The sequence below is a fragment of the Rhyacophila brunnea genome, unplaced genomic scaffold (assembly GCF_057557595.1).
Source record: "Rhyacophila brunnea isolate RB1 unplaced genomic scaffold, BYU_Rbru_1.0 scaffold_24, whole genome shotgun sequence".
NCBI lineage: Eukaryota > Metazoa > Arthropoda > Insecta > Trichoptera > Rhyacophilidae > Rhyacophila > Rhyacophila brunnea.
Genome location: NW_028232904.1, coordinates 3,114,987 through 3,140,949, shown reverse-complemented (window position 1 = coordinate 3,140,949; position 25,963 = coordinate 3,114,987). Strand labels below are relative to the sequence as shown.

Genomic DNA, 25,963 nt, shown 5'->3' with positions numbered 1-25,963 from the left:
ACAATTTATTACTACTATGGTATGCAGTACTTACACTAGTTTAGAAGTGTGCCACAAATAAAATTCAATAATTAATAATACTGGATGACAGTACACCATGGGCCCCACATCCTAAAGCGGGCCCCCAGGCCAGGATCTATGATGGGCCCCCTACCTATCGCTAATGTTAAAGGCAGTGTGATTTTTTTATAGTAGTGTTCCCCAAGTGGTTTCCACGGAACCCCAGGGTTAAGTGTATTTCGTGTATTTTTACAGATTTTTTAAATAAATCCAGTTGATTTATTGAGTTTTCGGCACTCAGAAAATTATGAAGCACTGGTCGCGACCTCATTTTGTGGTACCCAAGTAATGCGGAACCGTTCGCCATATATTCGCCTAAGTCAAGAAAGATACATAAAATAATTATATAACAAAATTCTACGCTTGAATTATCATTTAATTATATCAATCATATCACATCAAATTACATCGTGCAGACACATATTTTTAAACGTTAAAAATCATTAAGGAAAATTGCTCCGCAGGCGACTTTTTTTACTATTAGAGGAAATTTGTGGTATGTGGCGGCGTGCCACGCCGGGCCCCCAGGCTAGAGCCCTGTCAGCCCCCCCCTTGTGGGGGCCATGCAGTACACATTCGAAGTCAGCGCAGCTATTAGTTAGAACTTAAGCACGTTTCCGTTACATTCATTGGTCCAAATTAACGTAGAAGGCATTCCATACAAAAGGCGGTTATCTCCAATAATTGATAAATTCGTAATACGGCGAAAATTTAGGTCGACATGTCGGTCAAATTCGGTTATGTTCGTACTGGCATATCCGTCCAAACCCCAAAATTTTGTATTGAAACGTCAAACATATCAACATAACCTACATTTTTATTAGTTATGTCATTGCGATTGCAGAATGTAGTAAAACAAATATTATGTTACTACTAGTCACTCGATATTTCACAGGTCGCGGGGAACTATAAATTAAGGCGGCGGCCGTGAAGTAATTATTTTTCAAAACACTCGTATCTTGCATCTCAATTCTCAATATGTAAAATTTACATACTCTCTCTCGCTCTAAAAGTCAACACAGCCAAGAGAGGGGCTGTTAAAAGATAGCACTTTTTGACAGTTAAGACAGTTAACTTATTGCAATAATTAACTGCCTGAATATATAAAGTGATAAATGCAATATATTTATTACATGTAGCTCTTTTTGGATGTTAAGTGATATATTAGAAAGAATAGCCTCGCAGACAGTGGTGAAGGCTGACAGGCAGGCACCTAGGACAACCATATTTACAGTACTTGAATTTGAATTTTGTTCATCTTCAGTATATTGCTGAACATTTTACCTTTTTATAAAAGATATTACACAGAAAATAGGCACTAACAGATATTAAATAAAATTAATACCAAACTGCGATTTGAAATCGGACGAGGAAATAATTGTACTATCACGACAGTATAGATCGGAGGGCCCATTAGGGTTAAATACCTACAACCTCAGGTCACGTGATAGTATAACACTGGTGACACCATGTGTGTTTTTTACAATACGTGTGTAATCGTACGCATGTGTTGTTTGCGTGAAATGCACCAAATTAGTCAAAGCCTTTGTTGGATTCTTTTGGTGCCAATAGCTACATAGCCAGCAGCCAATTTATAATAAATACCTACATACAGATGATAAAATATATACAGTCGAACTTGATTATTACGAGGAAGATGGGACCGACTGAATTTGCTCGTTATAAGCATTACTCGGTATATCGTTATATAACATTTTTCACGCCACGTTCTATTTAAGCATAGAATATAAAAAATCTGAAAACCATCGTAAAAATCCCCGAAACAAGCATGGCATTCATAAACTGCAAAAGAAGTTGTTTATTGTAATGAACGCAAAGGTACCTACTGACTTGGACACAAAGCTTGGATTTTTTATATGCAATTTCAACCATATGCGTGGATACTTTTTCAATGTTGTAGGCGAAAACACCAATTAGGTACTTAGACACTTAACTAGTGTCATACACGTAATCCGATCCTGGCGGCATCCTGCCCAGTCGGATTTTATTGCTTAGGGTCGAAAATTTTGTTTTTAAACGATCGACACATAAACAGTTATGCTCGGTATACCCGAGAAGTAGCTCGTTATAAAAGTGAATAAATGTATGGAGAAAATCATAAACTAAAATGTCAACGAATGTTTCCTCATTACATCCGAGAGCTCGCTATTTCCGTGATCATAATAACTATGTTCGACTGTATTTATTTTTTATTCACCAAAAAAACTCCTTTTCAACAGACCATAGTGGAAAAGTAGGATCAGGGGACAAATAGACTAGTGATATTGCTGTGTAGAAAAAGACCATCCCTGAGACTAAGGCGGTGGAGGGTATTTGTGGCAGACAGAGGGTAGTAGAGACATTTCCTAAAGCCGTCCAAAACCCACATTTGGTTGTAGTGAATGAACGTAGTTTAAAAAATATTTTTGGTTTTTTTTTGCCACAATACAATTATCAAATTAACATTAATAACAAATTTTTGATCGGTATACCCGAGAAGTAGCTCGTTATAAAAGTGAATAAATGTATGGAGAAAATCATAAACTAAAATGTCAACGAATGTTTCCTCATTACATCCGAGGTCTCGCTATTTTGTGATCGTAATAACCGAGTTCGACTGTATAGAGATTGTAACACCAAGCTACCAGAGATACATAAATAAACCATAAAATCTAGAATTCCATCTGTGGCCACTTCTAACCTAACATTTGTACATTTTATAATTACGCCGATTTCTAATCTTACGATGTCTTCTTGTCTTTGGTAGCGCCCCCTAACATCTTTTTCCTCTGCGCCATCATATGGCCGTAGAGCATGGGGAATAATGGGATATATAACATCATGTAAAAGATCATGAAGTACTGGTAGTTGAAGATGACATTGAAGGCGTTGGGCATAGACATTACCCATTTTTTGAGCGCACCGATTTCCTGCTGGGCGTGGTACATGCAGAGAAGTTCGCCGGTTACTCCGATCGGGTAGAGGCCAATGAATAACGTGTATCTGTAAATTAAACATAATTTGTTATTATAATGTGACATTTGTCGAGCAGTTTATCTAGGCCAGACAGGCAGAAGCTTTACTACAATTAAGTATAAAGCAGTGACGAAGGGTGGAGGTAGACTGTTAAGATTCGACATTAACAGTACACACTAGACTCTGTCAAACGTATTTATTTTCAATTAACTATTTCTTTTATTCAACGAATAATTCACAAGATTTAAGAATGTATCATTCTAATTATTGAACATACATAATTTTGAAAAACACTTTCTGAGAGAATATATTATAACCAATAGAAAAAATCTTTTTTTGAAAAAATTAAGCCACCCCGGCGAGGAATCGAACCCTGCATCTCCCGGGTTTACGCCCCATCCGTGCATTACCACTATGCTACGCAGTAACATACTAATTGCGACAAATTTTAACTATTGGTCAATTTTAATACCTACTCATCAGTTCTCTTCCAAATGAAGCTACTTTGGCAATCGATTTTTGTTTCTTAAATCAAAGTAGATACCTATTACTTCGATTACTAACCGACGTCGTGGATTTCTCCAATATTTTTTATTTATTATTTATTATTTTTCAAAAAAAGATTTTTTCTATTGGTTATAATATATTCTCTCAGAAAGTGTTTTTCAAAATTATGTATGTTCAATAATTAGAATGATACATTCTTAAATCTTGTGAATTATTCGTTGAATAAAAGAGTTAATTATTAGTTTTTTAAATTAAATTAAGCCGTGTGTAAATCAAGCCGTAGTAGATAATAGTCAAAAAAATTTCGTCTCTATAAATTATCTACATATGATCATGCCATGAAATCATACATAATTTTAAATATTTTATAGATAGAAGAATATTTTTTATCTATTATGGTTTGGTTGGGCAGCGCTTAAGAGCATACATAAGTGAAACGGCAAATAATTTTCAACTGTATGTAGAACGAAATTATGGCCGCGTTGTCATTCGGAGAACGATAGTCGAGGCGTCTGCAAGTCGATTCATGGCGTCAGATGAAAATATTCTTAAATCGTGTAAAGATGACTAAAAAACTTTACGTATGTACTTAAAAAAGAAAACATGTCAATGAATATACTATTATTATTATGAATATAATAATAAACATAACATAAAAAGGACGCATGTTGAAATTTTATGACAAATTATATTTCGTTCGGCTTCTGTCATTTGCACCCGCGACCCGCATTCCGCGCATCGCTTAGTCACGATCTTTTTAGACCATGCCTCAGCTGAGGTATAGCCGTAACGAATTTAAGAAAAACTAATGAACATCATTTGAAATAACTACGTATTCTCTTCATTCAATGAAAACAAAAAACTATTGCTGAAAAAATGTGCATTAGTTTTATCAGATCGACTATAACATACCTGAACTATTATGTGTTCGCTTTTAAATTTTGAAAAAAACCTAGATTATTCATAGCAAAATAGCATACTTATTTTATTCTTCAATCTGATTTAAAAAAAAAATCCGCTAGGAGTTGGTAACACTGCAGGTTAAAAGTCTGACCAACGCATCGAAAGGCTGCATTTTCAATAGATTATGTTTTATTATATTCAACTGACCTCATGGGTCAAGACTATACTACTATTAAAACACAAGTCTAAAGGCCAAACGCATATGGTTTGGAAACAAACAACTATGTATGTATCTACTCCAACTTGTCGGTTACAGTCGGTCCTCAACTTTCGTATATAATTGGCAGTGGCGAGGGGTGGAGGTAGGGTATTAATATCTGACATAAATAGTGCACACAAAGCTTTGTCAGTCATTTGTTTTCATTGAATTAAGAATACGATTTGCAGATGGTACTGATTAGTGTTTTTAAAATTCAATTAATAACTCATTTGGTGCTAGGACTGGCGCGTTTTGGGGTAATTGGCCATTAGATATAATTAACATGTTATTTGAATGTGGTAATTAAAAGGTTAGCAGTGATTGTGTTAAACCCTGCCTTTCTATTTCCGTATTTTATATGAATGAAGTCGCTGGCTATTACAAGTAGCGGGCTGTCACATCTCACCTCGTCTGCCGCACAGCCATAAATCAAACCTTCCAAGAACGGCGATCCGGTGTTGCATATTAAGATTTAGCTTGAACTATATCAAGCTAAATCTAATATAGAACATAGATACTTGTAGAATTTAGTCGTATGGTTATTTCATTGTTTTAATAAATTTGACCTCTAAATACGTCTCTAATATACATTAGATTAGCATTTCACAAAGCCGGCTCTCACCTCCAAACTCGCCCGTCTGCCGCACAGCCATAAATCAAACCTTCCAAGAACGGCGATCCGGTGTTGCATATTAAGACCGCGCAGATCTACCTAGCGACAGTCGCACGTAACCTTCGAAAAGTATAGATATTTTTGAGCCGGTACAGGAATGACCAATTCGTAGGTGTTTGTATGCATCCTGGCGTCTTCGACTCGGAGCCCAAGAAGTATGCAACTTGTCGATTGCAACAGCAGATGTTTTTTTCAAACTAAGCTGTCGCATTCGACCAATCTGCAGAGCTCCATTTGGCAATGTGTGTTTTGTGAATAACTATGACGTCATATCAACGTATTCGATAAGTTGCAGGCGAGACGAGTTTTGATGTGAGAGCCGACGTATGTACGTATTTTATTAGATTTTGACCATATGTGAATGATTTTGTAGTAGAGATGATTTTTGAAAATAAACACTTGATATATAAAATTGCGAATCTCACCTGAGGAAGACCATGAACTTAGGTACGGCATTGAACAGATTGAAGAAGTAATATCCATAGCGCACAATCTCAGTGAGAGACCATGCGAGGAGGGTGAGGGGAAGCCCGGAGCCGGCTGGTGCCGCGTCAGTCGCCAGCAGGACTCCGCACACGATGAAGATACGAGAGTACACCTGCATCACCGTCACCGGGATATTGGATGGGACAAAGCCGACAAATGCATGGACCACCTGGAATATAAAACAAAACATATACGATAGGAAACATCATTATCATCTTAACCAATCTTGATCCACTACTAGGAGAATGCCTTAGTCATCCCATGCCGCACGCATCCACTAAATCTTCCAGTCTTAGTCCAGTCAATGAGTGCTCAAAAGATGGGTGTAGAGTGCATTGAATACGCCACAATTTTTGACTTCAGGATTTTGTTTGTTAGGAGTAGTGTGTAGGTAAACATACTAAAGGCGGGAGGGGGGTCAAAAGGTCCCATTTTTTGGTTTTTTGCTTATATCTCTTAAACGGTGCATGTAGAAAAAAAATGTTTTAAATAAAAATGAAATCTAATTAAATTTCTTATAAAATTATTTCTATACATATTTGTCGAATTCTTAACGGTTTCCGAGATATACGTTATTTAAAATCGATAATTTTTAACGATAATTGGCAGCCAACGAGCAAATGGGGAAATTATCGTTAAAAATTATCGATTTTCAATAACGTATATCTCGGAAACCGTTGGGAATTCGACAAATACCTATGTAGATACTCGTGTGGGTCTTCATCTGAATGCGGCTAGAACCTAATCCATGTGCATCCAAAAGCATTGGAATCCGCATGGGTATGGCGGGCCCAGCATTCAGCCAACTTGGAATCGCATGGAGGTCAAGGCTGTATCCTTGAAGGACCAAATGTCGTTTGTTCAATGGGTGCGTGCTACCCATGCATCTTTATGGCTGTGAGACATGGCATCTTACAAAGCTTCAAGGGTCTCGGTTTTTGAGCTTTGAGAATCGATGTCTCCGTCGAATCTTAGGGGTACATTGGCACGACCGCGTTACAAACACTCAAGTTCGTGAGCAGACACAGCAGCCTTCGGTGATTGAGGTTATCACGAGTAGACGCTTTACGTGGCTGGGACATGTGTTCCGGATGCCGCCAGAGAGTGCGACACTTTGTACCCTTGTAGCACAGCCTCAAGGGTTCCGTCACCGTGGCAGGTCCTCCCTCACCCTGCAGCGGTGCTACAGAAGCGATTTACCCGCTGCAGGTCTGGCATGGCGGGAGACGCGAGAGTTGGCGATCGACCGAGGGAAGTGGCGCGAACTTGTGCTTGCCCTATGCCCCAATGCTGGGTCGTGACAAGGTGAAAGAAAAAAGGATTATGTCGGATCTTAACTGCCTACCTCCACCGTTATACATACTGTAATTTGTTATTGTAAGCAATTGTACATCAAAACAATGATATTAAGGCTATACCTCAGTTGAGGCATGGTCTAAAAAGATCGTGGCTAGGCGATGCGCGGATTGCGGGTGCAAATGACGCATGCTGACCGAAACATAATTTGTCATATAAATCCAACATGCGTCCATTTAATGTTCTGTTTATTGTTCTATTAGTAACAATAATAATATATTCATTGACATGTTTTCTTTTTAAAGTAAATGGGTAACTTTTTTAGTCATCTTTACACGATTCAAGAATTAATACCCCCGTCGCCAACACGAAACAAAATGACATATTGACACCTCGACATTCGCTCTGACTGCCAGCGAGTCCAAAATTTCGTCACGCCTATAGTTGAAGATTATTTGCCGTTTCACTAAAGTATCGCCTTAACTGGCTACCTCCACCGTTCGCCACTGATATACATACTGTAATTTGTTATTGTAAGCAATTGTAAATCAAAACAATGATATTAATGCATGGGTGTTTTATATCAAGGAAGTCGAAAAATAAATTTTAATATTTCAATAATTAATATTTTTTTCTGGATGTTGACTAAATTGCTGCCATGTTGTGTTTATTATATTCGGCCGACAAAAACTACTATGAAACAGCAACAAAGTCCATAGACAATAATTGAACTACTGATGAATATTAAATTATTATGTCATTGTAATTTGAAATTCAAATTCTTTTAGGTAAACCACAAAAAGATATTAAAAAAAAAAAAAAAAAAAAACAATACATATGCATGTGAGGTCAACTAGAATCAAGTAAAGGTGGATTGAAAAAATAGTATTACATTAACAACCGAAAAATTCTCATCAAAGATTTAGACTCTAGATCAGTGGTTCTTAACCTGGTTCGGTGAGTCAGTCTCAGGGGTTCGACGGAGGTCAAGACACAAACCCGACTAATATGATTCGTAATGACACCTGAAGGCTTTTCAAAAAAAGCTACCGTTATGGAAACGACGAACACGCACTTAGATGAGCTTGCAAAGTCTCTCGACGGATACTTCCCTACAAGAGTCATATCCAGCATGGGTGAGACAGCCGTTCACATTTAGTGTTGAGACAACAGATGTCAATGATGAATACCTCGATGAAATCAAATTTCGAGGATGCTGGACATAAAAACGAAGAAAAGAAACAGACTTTGTTGCAAAAATGTCATGAGAGTGGCACTTGCCAAGGTGAAGCCGCGCATTTCTGAACTGGTCTCTGAAAGGCAACAGCAGAAGTCACACTGATTTGCAGTAAATATTCATTATTATCTTTTTGTTTTTGTGTGAATCATGTTTTAATGGTTTTGTTCTTTGAACACAGTGATGTTGATGCACGGTTCATTTTGTGCACCAGTAAAATATATACCTATGTTTTGAATTTGAAAAAAAACATATTTTATTTTTCCAATTAAGAAGGGTTCGGTAAATGCGCATATCGTCGTGGTAAATGCAATAGGTCGTATGTCAAAAAAATCTCAAAACTGTTTTATTGCGCCATAGTGATCAGCTCAGTCATCTACACGACCTCGAATAGCTCTTATGTCGTTGAACCAATAAGAAGTCGACTATTTCAACACTTGCAAAAAGACGAATCGACACGTCATTGATATTGGTCAAGCCAAACAGTTGTATGTCAAACCTCATCATGACAGTAATGTTTTTGTTTGTTTCTATTCCTCGTTCTTGACGTTATATTCAAGAATTCATCAAATAATTTGATGTAAGTAATTTTCTAACCACTGTTTTATTTAAATCTACTTTATAATTACATTACTGTTGTTAATTTTAGTAAATTTTTCAAGATTCTTTCTAGAGATACTAACCTTACTTTTTGTCTCATTTATTTATTATTGCCAAAGTAATTATTTGTTCAAGATCGACAGTTTTAATAAGACACTGTTTATTTAGAGTAAAAATTAGTTATATAATAATGCAATTATTATTAATTAAATAGAAATTTGGTACACGAATCTTTGACATAGAACCTTTTGCATCAGGGAATTCCGAGCATCGGTTTTGACATACGATCAATTGCATCTGTTCCAGATTACCAAAAAGCTATCAAAATGATTAATGGAAGTCGTGGGCGGTACTTGGTATCTTTAGCAGTCAGCAAAATTACTTCATCTAAGAATAACGGTAAGAATAAATAAGTTTATCTCGTCATAAAACAATACGGTGTGGAGTGGAGATGACATTTTGCTGAGGAGCATGAACGATTATCAAATTTAAAAATCATTATTTTCTTCAGGACCTCAAGTAACCTGTGGAGTCGTAGGAACCACTGACGATGTGGCGTTACAAGTTGAACCTGGGAATGCGGCGGAAATTGAACTCTTAAAGCATCCATTAGAAGAAATTTTTCAAAATATTGGCTCAGAAATAGAACTCGATTTTGCTGAAGTTAATAATACTTTGACTGTTGAAACTCCAATTTTAGAACAAGCAGAATCATTGTTGAAGCAACCTTCGGACATAGAGATAGCAGAGAACACTGTATCAACACAATCAGCCCTGAGACAAAATATAAATTATGATATGACGATGGCTGAACATCTAAGTGGCCCTGAACATTCACTATCTGACAGCAGTAGTGACTCTGAAGATCTGTATCAACCTGAAGCTAATCAATCAAGCTCATCAGAAGATTTAGAGGAGTTTGCTATGCAGTCTGACACCCATGGTGATGAACCTAATGAGCAAGTCAATCAAAGAAAACGAAAAGGGCAAAGCATTAATTGTAAACTGTGGAAGAGGCAAAAAAACTCTCAACTGCGATTGCTAGGCAAGTCTTATGTGGGTTTTGAGAAGAGTGAAGAGTCCGGCAAGTATAGACAAACGTCTAAAAAAAAATCTAAGACCATAGGTCCACGTTGTGGTGGGCATAATGTGCGTCCTCAAAAGGGTGGGCCAAAAACAGCCTTTAAGTGCGATACAATTAGTGATAAACAACGCACCGTGATATTCACAAATTTTTGGAAAAAAACAAGTTGGGATTCCAAAAAAACATTTGTCACCGAAAACGTTTTGCAAACCACCCCAAAATACAGAAGAATCGCCAGTGAAAACTCAAGAAGAAAACAAAGCTTTCGCTTTTATTTTACAGCAAAAAATGAAGAAACTGAAGAAATAACTGAAAATATAATTAAAAAACAAGTTTGCAAAAAATTTTTTTTAAACACTTTAAGTATAGGGGAAAAATGCTTAAAATTATGGACCTCGAAGGTTGAAGAGCCGCAGTCATCTGAAACGAATTTAAATAAACAGAAAGATGCAACACTAACTATTTCAGAAGAGTTAGAGACCTGGTTTAACTCTCTGCCAAAAGTTGAATCGCACTATTGTCGATCCTCTTCAAGTAAGTTATACCTGGAGCCAATTTTTTACAGTTTTCGAGACATGCATCGCTTATATCTAGAAAAATGTGCTTCTGAAAATAAAAGAAAAGTATCATGGGGTACATTTCAAAATACTTATAAAAAATTGAATCTAGACATTTACACGCCAAAAAAAGATCAGTGCAATGAGTGCACTTTGCACAAAAACGGGACACTCGACGAAGAAAGTTTTCAGAAACACATTAAAAAAAAGAACGATGCTAATGCGGAAAAAGAGTCTGATAAATCCTTAGCTCTGAAAAATGAAAACATCAGATGTTACACAGTCGATTTGCAAGCTGTTCTTCTTTCGCCTCGTTTAAATGCTTCAGCAAATTATTATAAAACAAAATTAAAAGTACACAACCAAGTCTATTATAACCAAGCCACGAAGGACGTCTCGTGTTATGTATGGCATGAGGGAGCTGGGGGGCTTGAAAGTGACGTCTTTTGCACTATAGCTACTAAATTTATCTTGAAGGAAATCGGCCATCTGGTACCACAAAAAGTTATAATATGGAGCGATGGTTGTGCGTATCAAAATAGGAATGTAAAATTATCAAACGCACTACTCGACATCAGTATGAAGAATAATCTTATCATAGAACACAAATATCTGGAAGTAGGGCATACACACATGGAGGTTGACAGCGTCCATTCAACAATCGAAACGAAGCTGAGAAATCGAAAACAAATTTTCGTCCCTGCCGACTACATGGCTATCATTGAAAGTGCAAGAGTAAAGAAACCATACAAAACACTTTATCTCAGCCATGACGATTTTCAACAATTCAGCACAGACTACTACAGCAGTATTCGGCCTGGAAAGAAAACTGGCGACCCATGTGTAAACGATGTCGTTGCATACCAGTATACTCCAGAAGGTTTAATAAACTTTAAATTGGACTTCGGCCATACATGGAAACCACTTCCAACACGAGCGCGAGTTTCAATCGCAAGCAGTGAACGATTAAAATTATACAATGGGCCTTGCCCTATTGAGGAGAGTAAATACCAACACTTGCAGGTACTAAAACTATTAATTCCAGAGGACTACAGAGATTTTTACACCAGACTACCGTTTAAATAAAAAAAATACTTTTTTATAAAAAAAATTAAGTATTCTTTTAAAACTGCTATTTTTACTTTTAAGTAGGTATTTACCTGCTCTGTTTTAATGCTTTTTTAAAAAATATTTTATGTATTGTATTTTAACTTTAATCTTTTCTTTTAAAAATTGTAATTGTTTTTAAAAGTACCTAATTAAACAGATCTCCAATTTATAATAAATCTACTTTTTCATTAGTCTAAGCTTACTTTTTAAGCGTTTATGTACAAGTGTATAACAATATGTATATTAATATAATATAATCTGTATAATATTATATTCGTTTCATTATAAATACCAAATTTTAGTGAATTAAATATAGGTATGTATACATAAAAATTGGACTTATGTCAACAAAAGTGGCCAACATTGATGAGCAAATAGTCGTATGTCAACCTAACTTTCTAAATATTCATCTTACGTAAAAATGTTGATAACCATCTTAACAGGGAACAAATTTAACCATGAAAATAAATTTGTGAAAAAAATCGGTGAAATGGGGTTAAGATGGGATAGTTTTTTGTCTCTCCTGAAAAGTTTGGTATTTTTGACATACAACCTATTGCATTTACCACGACGATATGAAACTGGTGGGGGTCAGTACCTCCAACAAGGTTAAGAACTACTGCTCTAGATAGAAGAAGTCCAGTACGGACTAACTATTAGGAATTTTGAGGCCAGATTATATGTGTCGTTGTATTGTTAAAATGACCATTATTTTTTTCTTCTATCGGCAGCCAAAAAACAAAACAGCGGTTCATGTTGTGGTTCGAAGTATGTTGCTTTGTTAATTATTGCAGATAGTGTTGGTTACTTTTTAACATTCAATTAAACCCTGGCTAAACAGAACCATAATAGTTTGCATATGCTATAGGCGATCCAACAAAAATAGTGCACACTTTTCCGTTTTCGTTGAATTAAGAATACATACTACATAATATGGTGTTGATTAGTTGTATTAAATTCATTAAGCCCTGCCTAAACCAAACCATAATAACTAGACAAATATATACATATTGCTTGGTTTACACAGGGTTTAATTGAATTTTATAAACTAACCAACGCTATCTGCGATTTGCAGTCAAAGTTTAGTGTGCACTATTTATGTCGGATCTGTACAGCCTATCTCCACCCTTCGCCACTACTATGCACAGAAGGTGACGATAATTATTGCAATGAGTGCCCAAAAAAAGGCCGAAGTTTCTCATTTTTACAAGACAATGATTATTAGTGTTGTTTAACAGTCGTCAGCTGAATCCCAAACTATTATAACTCACATTTGAAATATTTTATAAGAGAGTTCTTTGAAACAATCTACTTAAATTATCTGTTATTTGTATAGATGTTACGCCGAATGTGCGAAATTGAATATTACATAAAATGGGCAAAATTTTGCCTAAATCATGAAAAATGCAAGCCCGTTGCCTTATTCATGAATTAGACGAAATATCTGGAGAGTGCGTGAATTCGGCAGTAATTTTTCTGCCTAGTTCATGCAGTGGACAAATTAGATAGTAGCGCTACGGTGGTATATTTTGCAACTAAACTAAATGTGTGAAATGCTCATGCATTGATCAAAATGTACGTATATTATATATGGTCAAAATAGATGATCGCGGTCCGGTGGCGTTTTTTGCAACTAATCAAACTAAGCAAATGTGTCAAATGTCATTGATTATAATATAAAAATATACCAATTAATAACTACAATGACGTTCATATCCATTTACTATGCGCAAAAAAAAATCTAGAACTATAATATGATAACGGAAGAATTTTATTGAAAAGTATTTTCGTTCGTATTTATCGATTTGATTCGTGCTTGGTATCAAACGTGCAATGGTCGATTGAATGTTTGTGATAGTTTGTTGACACTTGACAGCTAACCTCAAAATGGACATTCAGTTGAATAATTTAATTCAGAATTACAAAACCTAACCTAACCTAATAATAATAATATTATATTATGTCCAATTATAACTAATAAAACCATCCGTATTAAATTTACTTTTTCTTCTGTCATGTTGACAGTTCAAGAATTCCATACCCTGGCGAATTCATGTACTCAGCAGAAAATTTACCTGATTCATGAATAAGGCAACAGGCTTGACCGATTAGCCAAAATTTTGCCCATTTCATGCAATAGTCAATTTCGCACATTCGGTGTAACATAGATACCAGTGGTGAAGGGTGGAGGTAAGCTGTTAAGATCCGCCATAAATAGTGCACACTAAACTTTGTCAGTCATCCGTATTTGTTTTCATTGAAATAAGACTATAATTTACAGATGGTGTTGATTAGTTTTTATAATACAATTAAACCCTGCGAAAACCAAGCCATAATAGATAATAGTCAAAAAATACTCGTCTATATATAAAGTATCTAAAATTATGCAATTAAATAATACATACCTTTGAATATTTTATGGGTAGAGTAATATTTTTTATCTATTATAGTTTTGTTTAGGCAGGGCTTAATGAATTTAAGAAATTAACTAACAATATGTGTAATATGTGCTCTTAATACAACGAAAACAAGGTATGAATGAAAAAGTGTGCAAAATTTTGTTGTATCGCCCAAAATATACTAAAACTATTATGGTTTGGTTTAGGCAGGGTTTAATTGGTTTTTAAAAACTAACCAATACCATCTGTAAATTGTAGTCTTAGCTCAATAAAAACAAATACGTATGACCAACAAAGTTTAATGTGCACTATTTATGGCGGATCTTAAGGCCATGCATTAGTTGAGGCACGGTCTAAAAAGATCGTTGCTAGGCGATGTGCGGATTGCGGGTCGCGGGTGCAAAAGACGCCTGTCAAACGAAATATTATTTCTCATATAAATCCAACATACGTCCATTTTATGTTCTGTTTATTATTCTATTAGTAACAATAATAATATATTCATTGACATGTTTTCTTTTTAAAGTAAATGGGTAACGTTTTTAGTCATCTTTACACGATTTTAGAATTAATTGGCCCGTCGCCATCACGCAGCAAAGTGACGTATGTCTGACTCGACGTTCTCTCAAGGAATGCGAAGCGAGTACAAAATTTCGTCGCGCGTACAGTTGAAAATTATTTGGCGTTTCACTGATGCGTCACCTTAACAGCCTACCTCCACCCTTCGCCACTGATAGATACTATAGATCAGGGATAGCGAACCTATGGCACGCGTGCCATTAGTGGCACGCAATATAATTTTGGATGGTACGCGAATGTTTTATTTTGAAAAGAAAAGAAATATTACTATTTTATATATATTTAAAAAATATCTTTTATATAAAAAAGTTTTACTTTTAGTAAGTATAAGTACTTACTTATAATATTAAAAAATAATTACGACACAGCCATGCGTATTTTCTTCGGATTTTCATAATATGTTCAGGTACCAATCGATGCGCAAACGGAAACGATGAAATTCATGCATAAATAATGACAAATCGCATTGAATAAAAAATTACAGGAAAATCATTACGTTTAATGTCATCATACGATTGCATAGGTCGGTCCTTAGGATCGGGGAATTAAACATAAAAATATACAATCAACAAGCCTTATAAAATCAATTATCGGCAGTTATTCAAATATAATTAATATGTAACTGTTTGTTATTTTACCTCAAACATAATCTCTAAAAATAGAAAACCGCTCAGTGATGGAGAATATAATATAAAGAGGGGTTTAAATGTTTCCACGATCACTTTGAGTAATTTGAAAACAAGGAAAAAAATATTCAATGAATAAAAGATATGCCTTCGGCTAGAAATACGGTGAAAGATAGAATAGCAATAACTCAATTGTAATTTTTATACCTTTTTAATAAAATTATTAACTATTTTTTTTATAAAACTTTAAAAAAAAAATTTCGCCATAAAAAAACTGCTTGGCACATCAGACAGTATTATTTGGGAAATTTTGGCACGTGTACCTAAGCCGGCTCGCACATCACAACTCGCCTTGTGTGCCTGACGGCCATAAATCAAATTTTATGAGACCGCCGACGAATGTTGCTTGCTAAAGCCTCGCACATCTGCCTAGCGGCAAACGTCAAACGCGAAAAAGGAGAGTCTCTCGTCTGCCATTTTTATTGTGTTGATTGTATAAACAATTGAACAAACGTCAAACGCGGTGACCAGCGATGAGCGAGAAATGACAATGTAGACAGAGATAGAGACAGAAATGGCCGATGGCCGCGGGCTGTGCGCTTGCGCGGAGTCGACTTTTTTTAGATACAACATTCAGGCTGTAGCAGAATGCGACATGTTGCATGCAGGATCGTCGCAGCGTCGAGTTGCATCGGCCAGTCTGCGAAGCTCCATTTGATAACGTTTGTTTCTTGGTTTACGATGACGTCACATCGACGAATTCGTCGTAAGACGCATGTGGCGAGTTCTGATGTGCGAGCCCTCTAAAAAGGTTCGCCATCCCTGCTATAGATAGATGAATACATCATAATATTTTAGTAGGACTATTGATGAAATAAATGTTTATATAAATAATAAATAACAATAATAGGATGTTTCAAAGAACACTTCTGTAAAATATTTCAAATGTGAGATAGAATAGTTCCGCATTCTTTGCAAAATATAATATGTTTGTTCAAGTTGAAAAATGACGACGGAAGAGTATGGTGGATCAATGTCGGTTTTGATACCGAATAGTAGACCGCGGTCTATTTAAATTTGAACTTGCCTGCCCTACATGGCGAAGTCATGTCATAGCAAAAAGGCAAGGAACTAATCCTCATAAAAAAATATTAACAGTCAAACAAGTTTTGTGCCATTGACATTCGGCAAGCAAAGTTATTACGTCTAAACATTAGTCAAATGTTGGACTTTACCAACATAAAAAATTCATTAACACAGCAACTCCGAAGGTAATCAATAAATCATACTTGATTTATTTTCTTTAAACAGTCTAATGATAAAAAATTACAACAGCATTTATAATGAATGATTTTTCAAGATCATTTTTTGTTACAGAATAAGATTTCAAATCCACTTTTTTTCTACACATTCATTCCTCTCCAATTAATGAAAGTCAGAAGCACAGATGTTGAAGAAAAGTCCTAATCTATGTCACAATGGTTTCCAAACTTATTTTTGTTTCGCGACATCCAGTGATTCCCAAACATTGTCACTTCACACTTTAATCATAAATTATATAATTTTCGCAGCACACTGAAGAATACTTTTACATGGGGTCCCCGTTATCCGAGGGTAATTGGTAATGAAACAATCACTCTTAAATCGAATCCGTTTAAAACGGGGACCAAAATTACTTAGTAAATGGGTTTAATTAGGACACGTTTAGAAAAGAAAAAGACATGTGAGCAAGACAGAAATGGCGTTGGAGTGTGATTGAAAGATTGATAGTGACAGTTGACGACTGTGCGCTACTGCGCTAGTGTTTTTTGTGTGTTTTATATATTTTTTTGCATTCTTCTGCAAATTCGTAACTGCGGGGACCTCCTCTATACTCATCAGTTTTTTTTTGGGCAGCGAAGAGTGACTTTAACTAAGTTATAAGCTATACATATATTTTATATATTTACCATATCCAATCCTAATAAGATCATATGGGCCTCCACAGAGTGGAGGTTTGTATTAACAGATTTTGTTTTTACGAGAAATGGATGTTAGCCACTTGCTTAACCTATTAGGTCCATACTCTGACTCATACACAAATTGAAAAACAATATTATGTGTACTCTCTAGACCCAGGATTCGAACCTGGGACCCATGCTTAAGCCGCGCGGCCTATTAATGCCATGTCCTAATTAATTGTGATGAAATTAATTAATGGTCTTTATAATACTCTACAAAGCGCTTTCTAAATTGCGTTACTTATTGGCAATCTGGGTGTCGTATTTTTTTCAAAAAGATTTTTTCTAGTGGTGACAATATATTTCTCAGAAGTGTTTTCAAATTATGTATATTCTATAAAAGAATGTTATATTCTTTAATCTTGTGAATTATTCGTTCAATAAAAAAATTATTTCATTGAATAATTAGCAAGTGCAAGTACTTTATAACAAAAATTTGGAATGATCCTGACATCGGTTAGTAATTAAGGTAATATAAAAGCCGATTAAAAATAAGTAACACAATTTAGAAAGCGCTTCAGAGAGTATTGTAAAGACTATTATATATATAATATAATATATAACATTGTAGCAATTTGATAGGACACGTATATCATAGTATTCAGGTACATGGGCGCAAGTTTAAATCGTGCTGGTTGTCATATTTTTTTTTCTATAAGATTTTTTCTAGTTTTTGGTTATATATTTCTCAGAAGTGTCTTCAAATTATATTATGTTGAATAAAAGAATGTTGCATTCTTAAATCTTGTGAATTATTCGATGAATGAAAATAATAATTTCAATAAAAACACATTCGCGGACACGTATTAGCTAATAAATGTTACTGATACAACACAAATAATATTAAAATTATTATATGAAGAATTTTTTAGTTACTTTTTTTCAACTTTTCAATTTAGATATATAGAAATGAGCAAAATCTTTAGATATGACACTATCTAATGGAAATATGTTCGCATCGTGCCATAAGTAGACAGGGAACATATCGTCGGTCCCTATTAAAAAAGTCGGATCTGCAAAATGCTATTTTTCAGTACGAGCAATCAAAGATGTTTCATCAAATATCGTTTGTGACCTATTGCTTGCCATAATGAATTAAAATACGTGTTATAGAAACTTTTCTAGGCGTTTATAAAAACATCCGTCTGTCCGGTGAACATAGCAGCAACTGTCAGATCCGACGCATCTTGCTCACCTACGCCCATCCAACAATGTCGGTTGGTAATAACCGATATTGTTATTCGGACACTCCGGTAGATTCGTCATTTTTAACTTGAGTATCTCGAAATTTTTCAAGCAAACAAGAAACTGTGATTGTGGTATAAATGTTTAAAGTGTTTAAATAACTTTAACGTAATAATCCGAAAATGACAAAATTTCAGATCCGACTTTTTTAATAGGGACCGACGATATTGTTTTCATCCAAAATATGACTTCATTAAATGTCGTGTCGTACTCCGTTCTACAGTACAGGACGTCAGTGGTCATTCTGTCATATCACATTTCACAGAATACGACGTTTATAGACGTCGTATCCGCAAACGTGTTAATGAAGAAAGTATAACTCGATGGAATTTATTTTTAATTGAATGTCTTCACAAACCTCCATGATGGCTGCATTTTGGAAAATCATCAAAGTCCAGTAGATGGTGTCCCATAGTGATTTGTCGGAGTTACTGAAGCCAGGAGTGTAGAAGGTTATCAATTGATACAGCATATAGGACCATCTAAAAAGAATATATTTTTTTAATTAATTGAATTATTGATGAGAAAAAGAATATATTTTTTTAATTAATTGAATTATTGATGAGATGCTGCATGGTTCGCTCTCTTATCTCCTCGATACTCCTAAAGTCATACCACCCGAACACCAGTGGGAAAGGGTGGAGGTAAGCTGTTAAGATTCAACATAAATAATAGTGCACACTAAACTTTGTCAGTCAAACATAATTGTTTTCATAGACTACAATGTGAAGATAGTGTTTATTTTTTTAAATTCAATTAAACCCTGCCTAATCTAAGTCGTAATAAATAATGGTAAAAAAATATTTTTTCCGACCATGTCCGATCCTGATAGGATCATATGGACCTCCACAGAGTGGAAGTTTGTATTGACAGATTTTGTTTTTTTATGAGAAATGGATGTCAGCCACTTGCTCAACCTATTAGGTCCATACTCGGACACATGCACGAATTGAAAAACAATATGTGTATTTGCCAGACCCAGGATTCGAACCTGGGACCCACGGCTTTGTAGTCCAACGCTTATGCCGCGCGGCCACCATCTAAATATATAAATATCGGCCCCATGATGGCCGAGCGGCTTACGCATCGGTTTATAATGTTGTGGGTCCCAAGTTCGAATACTGGGTCTGGCAAATACACACATTGTTTTAGGCAGTGTTGCCATTTTTTTCTATGCTGATTATAGGACAAAGTCATAAAAATTATAGTATTTCTGAAAAACATATAGTACAGGAACATTTTTCGTCTTGAATCCTTTAAAATTTTAGTATTTTGGTTATATTTGGTGTAAAACTATAGTATTTTACATTTTTCGCAGAATTTAAATTATAGTATTGTACTATAATTATAGTACGCTTGGCATCACTGGTTAGAGGCAGAGTATGGTCCTAATAGGTTTGGCAAGTGACTAACTTCCATTTGCCGTAAAAACAAAAATCTATTAATACAAACCTCTACACTGTGATAGCCCACATGGTCAAAAGAATAAAATATCTAAAATTATGCCATTAAGATAGAAGAATTTTTTTTATCGATTATGGTTTGGTTAGGCAGGGCTTAATGAAGTTTTAAAAAAATCTACCATCGGTAAAAGTATGTATTCTTAATTTAACGAAAACAAATAATTATGACTGAAAAAGTGTGCTATATTTCTGTCCTTAAGCAATTATGGTTTGGCTTAGGCAGCGTTTAATTGAATTTCAAAAACTAACAAGGACCATCTGCTCAAAAAGATAACAAAATTCAAAGGCGGTCACGATCCTCAGCCATGAGGGAATGACCAAGAAGAAGAAGAGACTTAAATTAAAACATATTGTCGTTTTCTACTATTAATTTTGTACTCAAACAAATATTCAATGGAATGTTTTCTTTTTCGAGTGCAAGCATAGAGTTTCTAAGTCATGTTTTAGTAATTATTAAAATTACAATTAGATGCGTGAAAATATGTGCAACGGATAGATGTCATTCCACTTTCTAGGCGTGTAGCCCTACTGACGAATATAACACACGATTGAACAAACGTTTCGCAGAGTAACCTTTCAACTATAAGTTATGGAAACAGCCTCGATATATTCAATAATTAACATATTAATGATATAATTTTTAAATAGTTAAATATTATTTCGATATTGTGGGTATAAAAAAATATCGGGTATGTCGTATTCACAATTATTCAAACTGCTGGACCGATATTAATGAAACTTTCACACTTTATAGAGTACATTGTCGGTACCAATTTAGTAGTTTCATCTTCATCTAGGTAAAGAGGTCAAATAGTAGTGGCGGAGCGGTGGGGTGTTGCGTAGGTTTAGTGGCGTGTGCCTACATCCAACCGATCTCAAACAAAGCAGTTGCAACAATTCATCACGAGTATAGTGGTCAGATATCGACGGTGGAGTGACGAGGTGAGGTGAAGGCAGAGAGGTACGTGTCTAGATCCAACTGTTGTCTAATTTGAAAAAAAATACAAAACGGAAGTCAGTTTATTCTCTATATTTGTCGGTATTTCTCGCAGGGTATCACCCGTTTATAAATAATAATAATAATAGTAATATATCTATTAATTTAAATAAAATTAAATTTTACAACGTTTTTATTAGGTCGTATTCTTATTTGTCCGGTACAAATCTTGCAATCGATTTTTAACTAACCTCCCGACTAGCTAGACATTTGAAACTTTTAGAATATATTAGAACACGATGCCAATGCATTTTTTTAATGCTTTTAGCCATTTTTAAGTAGAATTAAATTCATTTTCGGTTAATTCTGTTTTGTATGAAAAGTTATTTCGGAAGAAATCCGTAATCCAATCCACTATTATTGGTTGCTAGGGTCCTAACAACTAAATTATTAATATATACGTGCGTTACTATGGAAATCAATGAGTGTCAAAATGACATTTCAGTATTATTTCTATCAAATACATTTTTTTTTGATCGTTTAAGCTAGTCAAGTCAAGTTTATATGATTCAACAGAAAATTTAAAAACGTTGTATATAAAAAGTTCTTTTTATCTTGTAATTATTATAGTATTAATTCCACTTTTCCGACCAGAGCGGTTTCAAGGTCCCTCTGAGGCAGCCAGAACCGATAAAATTGCGTTTTATCTCAATTAAAAATACAATGCATTTCCACCTTGAACAATAATAATTACAGTTAACACCATTAAAAACAAATTTAAAAAAAATAATAATATAGTCGATCTTGGTTATGACGAGGAAGATGGGACCGACTGAATTTGCTCGTTATAAGCGTTACTCATTATATCAGAGAATGGTTATTTTTAAATGAGCGGTCACATAACACAAAAAGTCGCAATTCAAACAAAAATATACAATTAGAATTTTTCCCCAAAAAAGCATGGCATTCATAAACTACAAAAGAAGTTGTTTATTGTAATGAACGCTGGTAGATACCCACTCAAGTACCTACTTCACAAACCTTGAATTTTTTTTTCAACCATATATGTGGATACTTTTTTAATCTTGTCGGCGAAAACACCAATTAGGAAGGTACTTAGACACTTAACTAGTGTCATAAAAGATCGGATTTTATTGCTTACGGTTGAAAATGTTTTTAAATGATCGATACATTAACAGTTTTAAGAAAATTTTTGACCATATTTTTGTTCGGTATATCCGATAAGGAGTTCGTTATAAAAGTGAATAAATGTATGGAGAAAATGACAAACTAAAATGTCAACGAATGTTTCCTCGTTACATCCGAGATCTCACTATATCGGTGATCGTAATAACCGAGAGCTCGACTGTATATATAAAGTTGCTCTTAAGCGATCAGTTTTGCTATCCAATTAGTCTCCGTTTCCGTCGACGGTAAATGCAAAACTGAAACAGCTGACTGAAACCAAAACGGAGACGAGACAGGATGGATTTTCTATCAATAATTATCGTATCCGTTTTTAGAGTTGCCAGTTAAATTGACGTGTAAATTAGTGTGTTGCCATATTTTTAATAAGTACTACTTTTCTAATTTTGATTGAAATTATTATAATTTCTTACCTACTGCATTACACCAACCAATATTTTTGTAAAGTAATTATAAAAATAATATTCATTTTTGCGATTCCGAACTGAACAGGCAATTGAAACTCCAACTGAACGGACAACTGATTGTCTAAACACACCGCCGTTTCAAAACTGAACGGACCAAAACGGAAACTTCCACTGAACGGACAACAGAATTATTGACATCTAAAAGCACCTTAAGTATACTTTTGGGAATTATTTTAAGTAAGTAGGTATTAAGGCTGTACCTCAGTTGAGGCACGGTCTAAAAAGATCGTGGCGAGGCGATGCGCGGATTGCGGGTCGCGGGTACAAATGACGCATGCCAAACGAAATATAATTTGTCATATAAATCCAACATACGTCCATTTTATGTTCTATTTATTGTTCTATTAGTAACAATAATAATATACCTATTCATTGATATTCATACGCCCGTCGCCATCACGAAACAAAGTGACGTGTTTCCAGCTCGATGTTCTCTCTCAGAATGCGAGCGAGTCCAAAATTTCGTCGCGCCTATAGTTGAAAATTATTTGCCGTTTCACTAATGTATCACCTTAATATTTTATATCATCATAATAGTACCTACTTAAATTCTGATAGAATAGAATCTGCCAGATTGTGACATAAGCACATTATAAACTTCTTTTGCATGAGGAAAAACCAGTTAATGATTTTAATATTGGTACAAGAAATTTAAATAATGGTTATTTGCATAAATTAAGTACAAGATAGGAAAATACTATTTAAATATTTGCCGTTACAGGTAAAAAAACCGAGAGCAAATACCTTTTTTCTATCCATGTAAAAATGAATATGTAACTATTGCTTTTTAAACTGTAAAGTCACTGTAAGTAGTGATAAATTAATAGAATGTACTTAACGGTGTTTTTTTCATTTACGTTTTGAACTAAATCTCAGATCGCCGCTCGGATAATGTAATGCGTATTTATAATTGGAGAAAATTAAACCGAACGCCAGTCATGCGAGCAATGAAAAGAAAATAATCTGACAGGCAGTCAAGACGCGAACTTTCTACATAAATTAATTACCTCAGGGAATTAATAGTACCTATCATCTGACAAGTACCTAACCGAAGTTCCTACTACTACACTTTTTGTAATATTTTCACAAAACGGTTTCTGCTAAATTTAAACCAAAACTGAACCAAATTTGATATTAAATATATTATTAATTAACACACTGAGAAGATTAATTATTTATAATAAGTCGTGATATTGGCATAGTTCACTGTCATTTTCATGCATTCCTTCAAGAGAAAGTGTAAGTAAAAACTCACCCGACTGTTTGTGTCGCATTGTAGGCCATTAAATAGGTCTTTAATAATGTCGAAGGTCCCTTTGGTTGCCGTTTATTTGCAGTCTCGGGTTGGCCTTTTAATTTACTGGAAGAAGCGCCTGCCATTGTGTTTGCGGTGTTGTTGAGTGGTTATTTGTGCGAAAATCGGCACACCGAGACCTAACCTATGACACTACACCTGCCGACCTTGATTACGAAATAAAAATTACATTATGATTATCCAGTGCTGCCAGATGTCACTTTCAAAATTTTCCCCACATTATGTGAAATTTACCGCTTCCGATTTTCTGACTATCCATAGCATATAAAAACTCAATATTTACATCTGTATGTCTATTAAAATTTGTCACATAAATGAGACACGCATTCAATATGGGTAAAATTTGAGTGTTTCACAAGCATAGTGAACCAAGTCCATTTTGGTTATTTTTGAGTAAACTAGGTTCAAACATAACATTTGAGTATTTCTTATGTTGTAACGGTATGATTACAATTCTTAAATGTTATTTTCATCACTTTAAAGTTATTATGACAGTGTAATGTATATCATACCCTTACAGCCTGTAAGGGTATGATATACATTACATAATAACTTAAAAGTGCTGAAAATAACGCTTTAGAATTATAATCATACCGTTACAGAATTAGAAATCCTCAAATATTATATTAGAACGTAGCTAACTCAAAACAAACCAGAATGGACTTGATTCACTATGCGTGTGAAACACTCATTAAATGAGTGGTTCAATCTCAAATTGTGAGAACACCCAGCCCATGTGGTCTTTTGTTTACTGTCCAACAAGAAAATCTAGGCACAAGCCGGAAGGCACTGTCGTCGACTAAATAGGAGGAGCTTGTTAGTTTATAATTTAAGTGCGGTTAAAAATGGGAGGGGCTTGTTAGTTCACAGTTTTAACACGTAGCCAAGAAGATCTTGTTCAACAGTAGTGTTATGGTCTAACCGTCATAAATAAATAAATTGAACCCTGATTCAAAACCTTGGCCAATCACGATTGGATTTTAAATTCTTATCGAATTAATTTATTATGAGTATTTACTAGCAAAGACACTTTGACACTATCTAGTAGGAATGTTGCAGTAAATTCAACAAAATAAGATGTTTCTATAGACTAAATTGTTTTTTTCATGGATTATAGTATAGAATATAGATAGCTAGATTATCTCGTAGGTAAGTAGAGGAGTATTAAAAATCATTTTAGTATGTATACCTACCTATTCTGACAACCATGATAGCTGATCGGGTAACGTGTCGGTCTATAATGCCGTGGGTCCCCGGTTCGTATCCCGAGTCGGGAAATAAACACATGTTGTTTTTTAATGTGACACTAGCAAAGACACTTTGACACTATCTAGTAGGAATGTTGCAGTAAATTCAACAAAATAAGATGTTTCTATAGACTAAATTGTTTTTGTTCATGGATAATAGTATAGAATATAGATAGCTAGATTATCGCGTAGGTAAGTAGAGGAGTATCAAAAATCATTTAAGTATGTATACCTACCTATTCTGACAACCATGATAGCTGATCGGGTAACGTGTCGGTCTATAATGCCGTGGGTCCCTGGTTCGTAGGTATCCCGAGTCGGGAAATAAACACATGTAGTTTTTTAATGTGTGTTAGGACCCAGAGTATGCCCTTATTACCGGACTGTCCGACCTGGGAGCCACAAAGTCTAATTTTGTTGCATTTAGAAAAATTGTAGCGTCATACTGCCAACGTGACGATCTCTTCACTTAGATTTTTCAGCAGTTTTATTTAGTTTTTATTACTTATTACAATTTTGTCTCCAAGTGTTCTTCTCTTACACGAGTATCATTCTACTCTTAATATTCATGTAAATTCAGTCAAAGCACATTCAAGTGCATAGTGACCTTCGTTTTGGGTAACTAACTGCTTCTGAGATATTCTCAATCATAAAAAATGATGTAACACGTAGTGAGACGTAAAACGCCCGATTAAGACCGGGTGTGGTGGGGCGGTTGTGGTTTTGCGGGG

The 25,963-nt window shown here is 35.0% G+C and overlaps 1 protein-coding gene across 1 annotated transcript; it reads right to left on the bottom strand.

Annotated features, from left to right (window-relative positions):
* Positions 1–419: 419 nt before the first annotated feature.
* Hacd1 (3-hydroxyacyl-CoA dehydratase 1) lies at positions 420–24,138 on the bottom strand. Its single transcript, XM_085950975.1, has 4 exons — positions 23,926–24,138; positions 18,956–19,079; positions 5,804–6,033; positions 420–3,063 (listed from the first exon to the last, which is right to left on the bottom strand). Exons 1-4 carry the CDS (start codon positions 24,048–24,050, stop codon positions 2,802–2,804), a joined length of 741 nt encoding a protein of 246 aa, XP_085807101.1. The 5' UTR covers positions 24,051–24,138; the 3' UTR covers positions 420–2,801.
* Between the last annotated feature and the right edge of the window lie 1,825 nt (positions 24,139–25,963).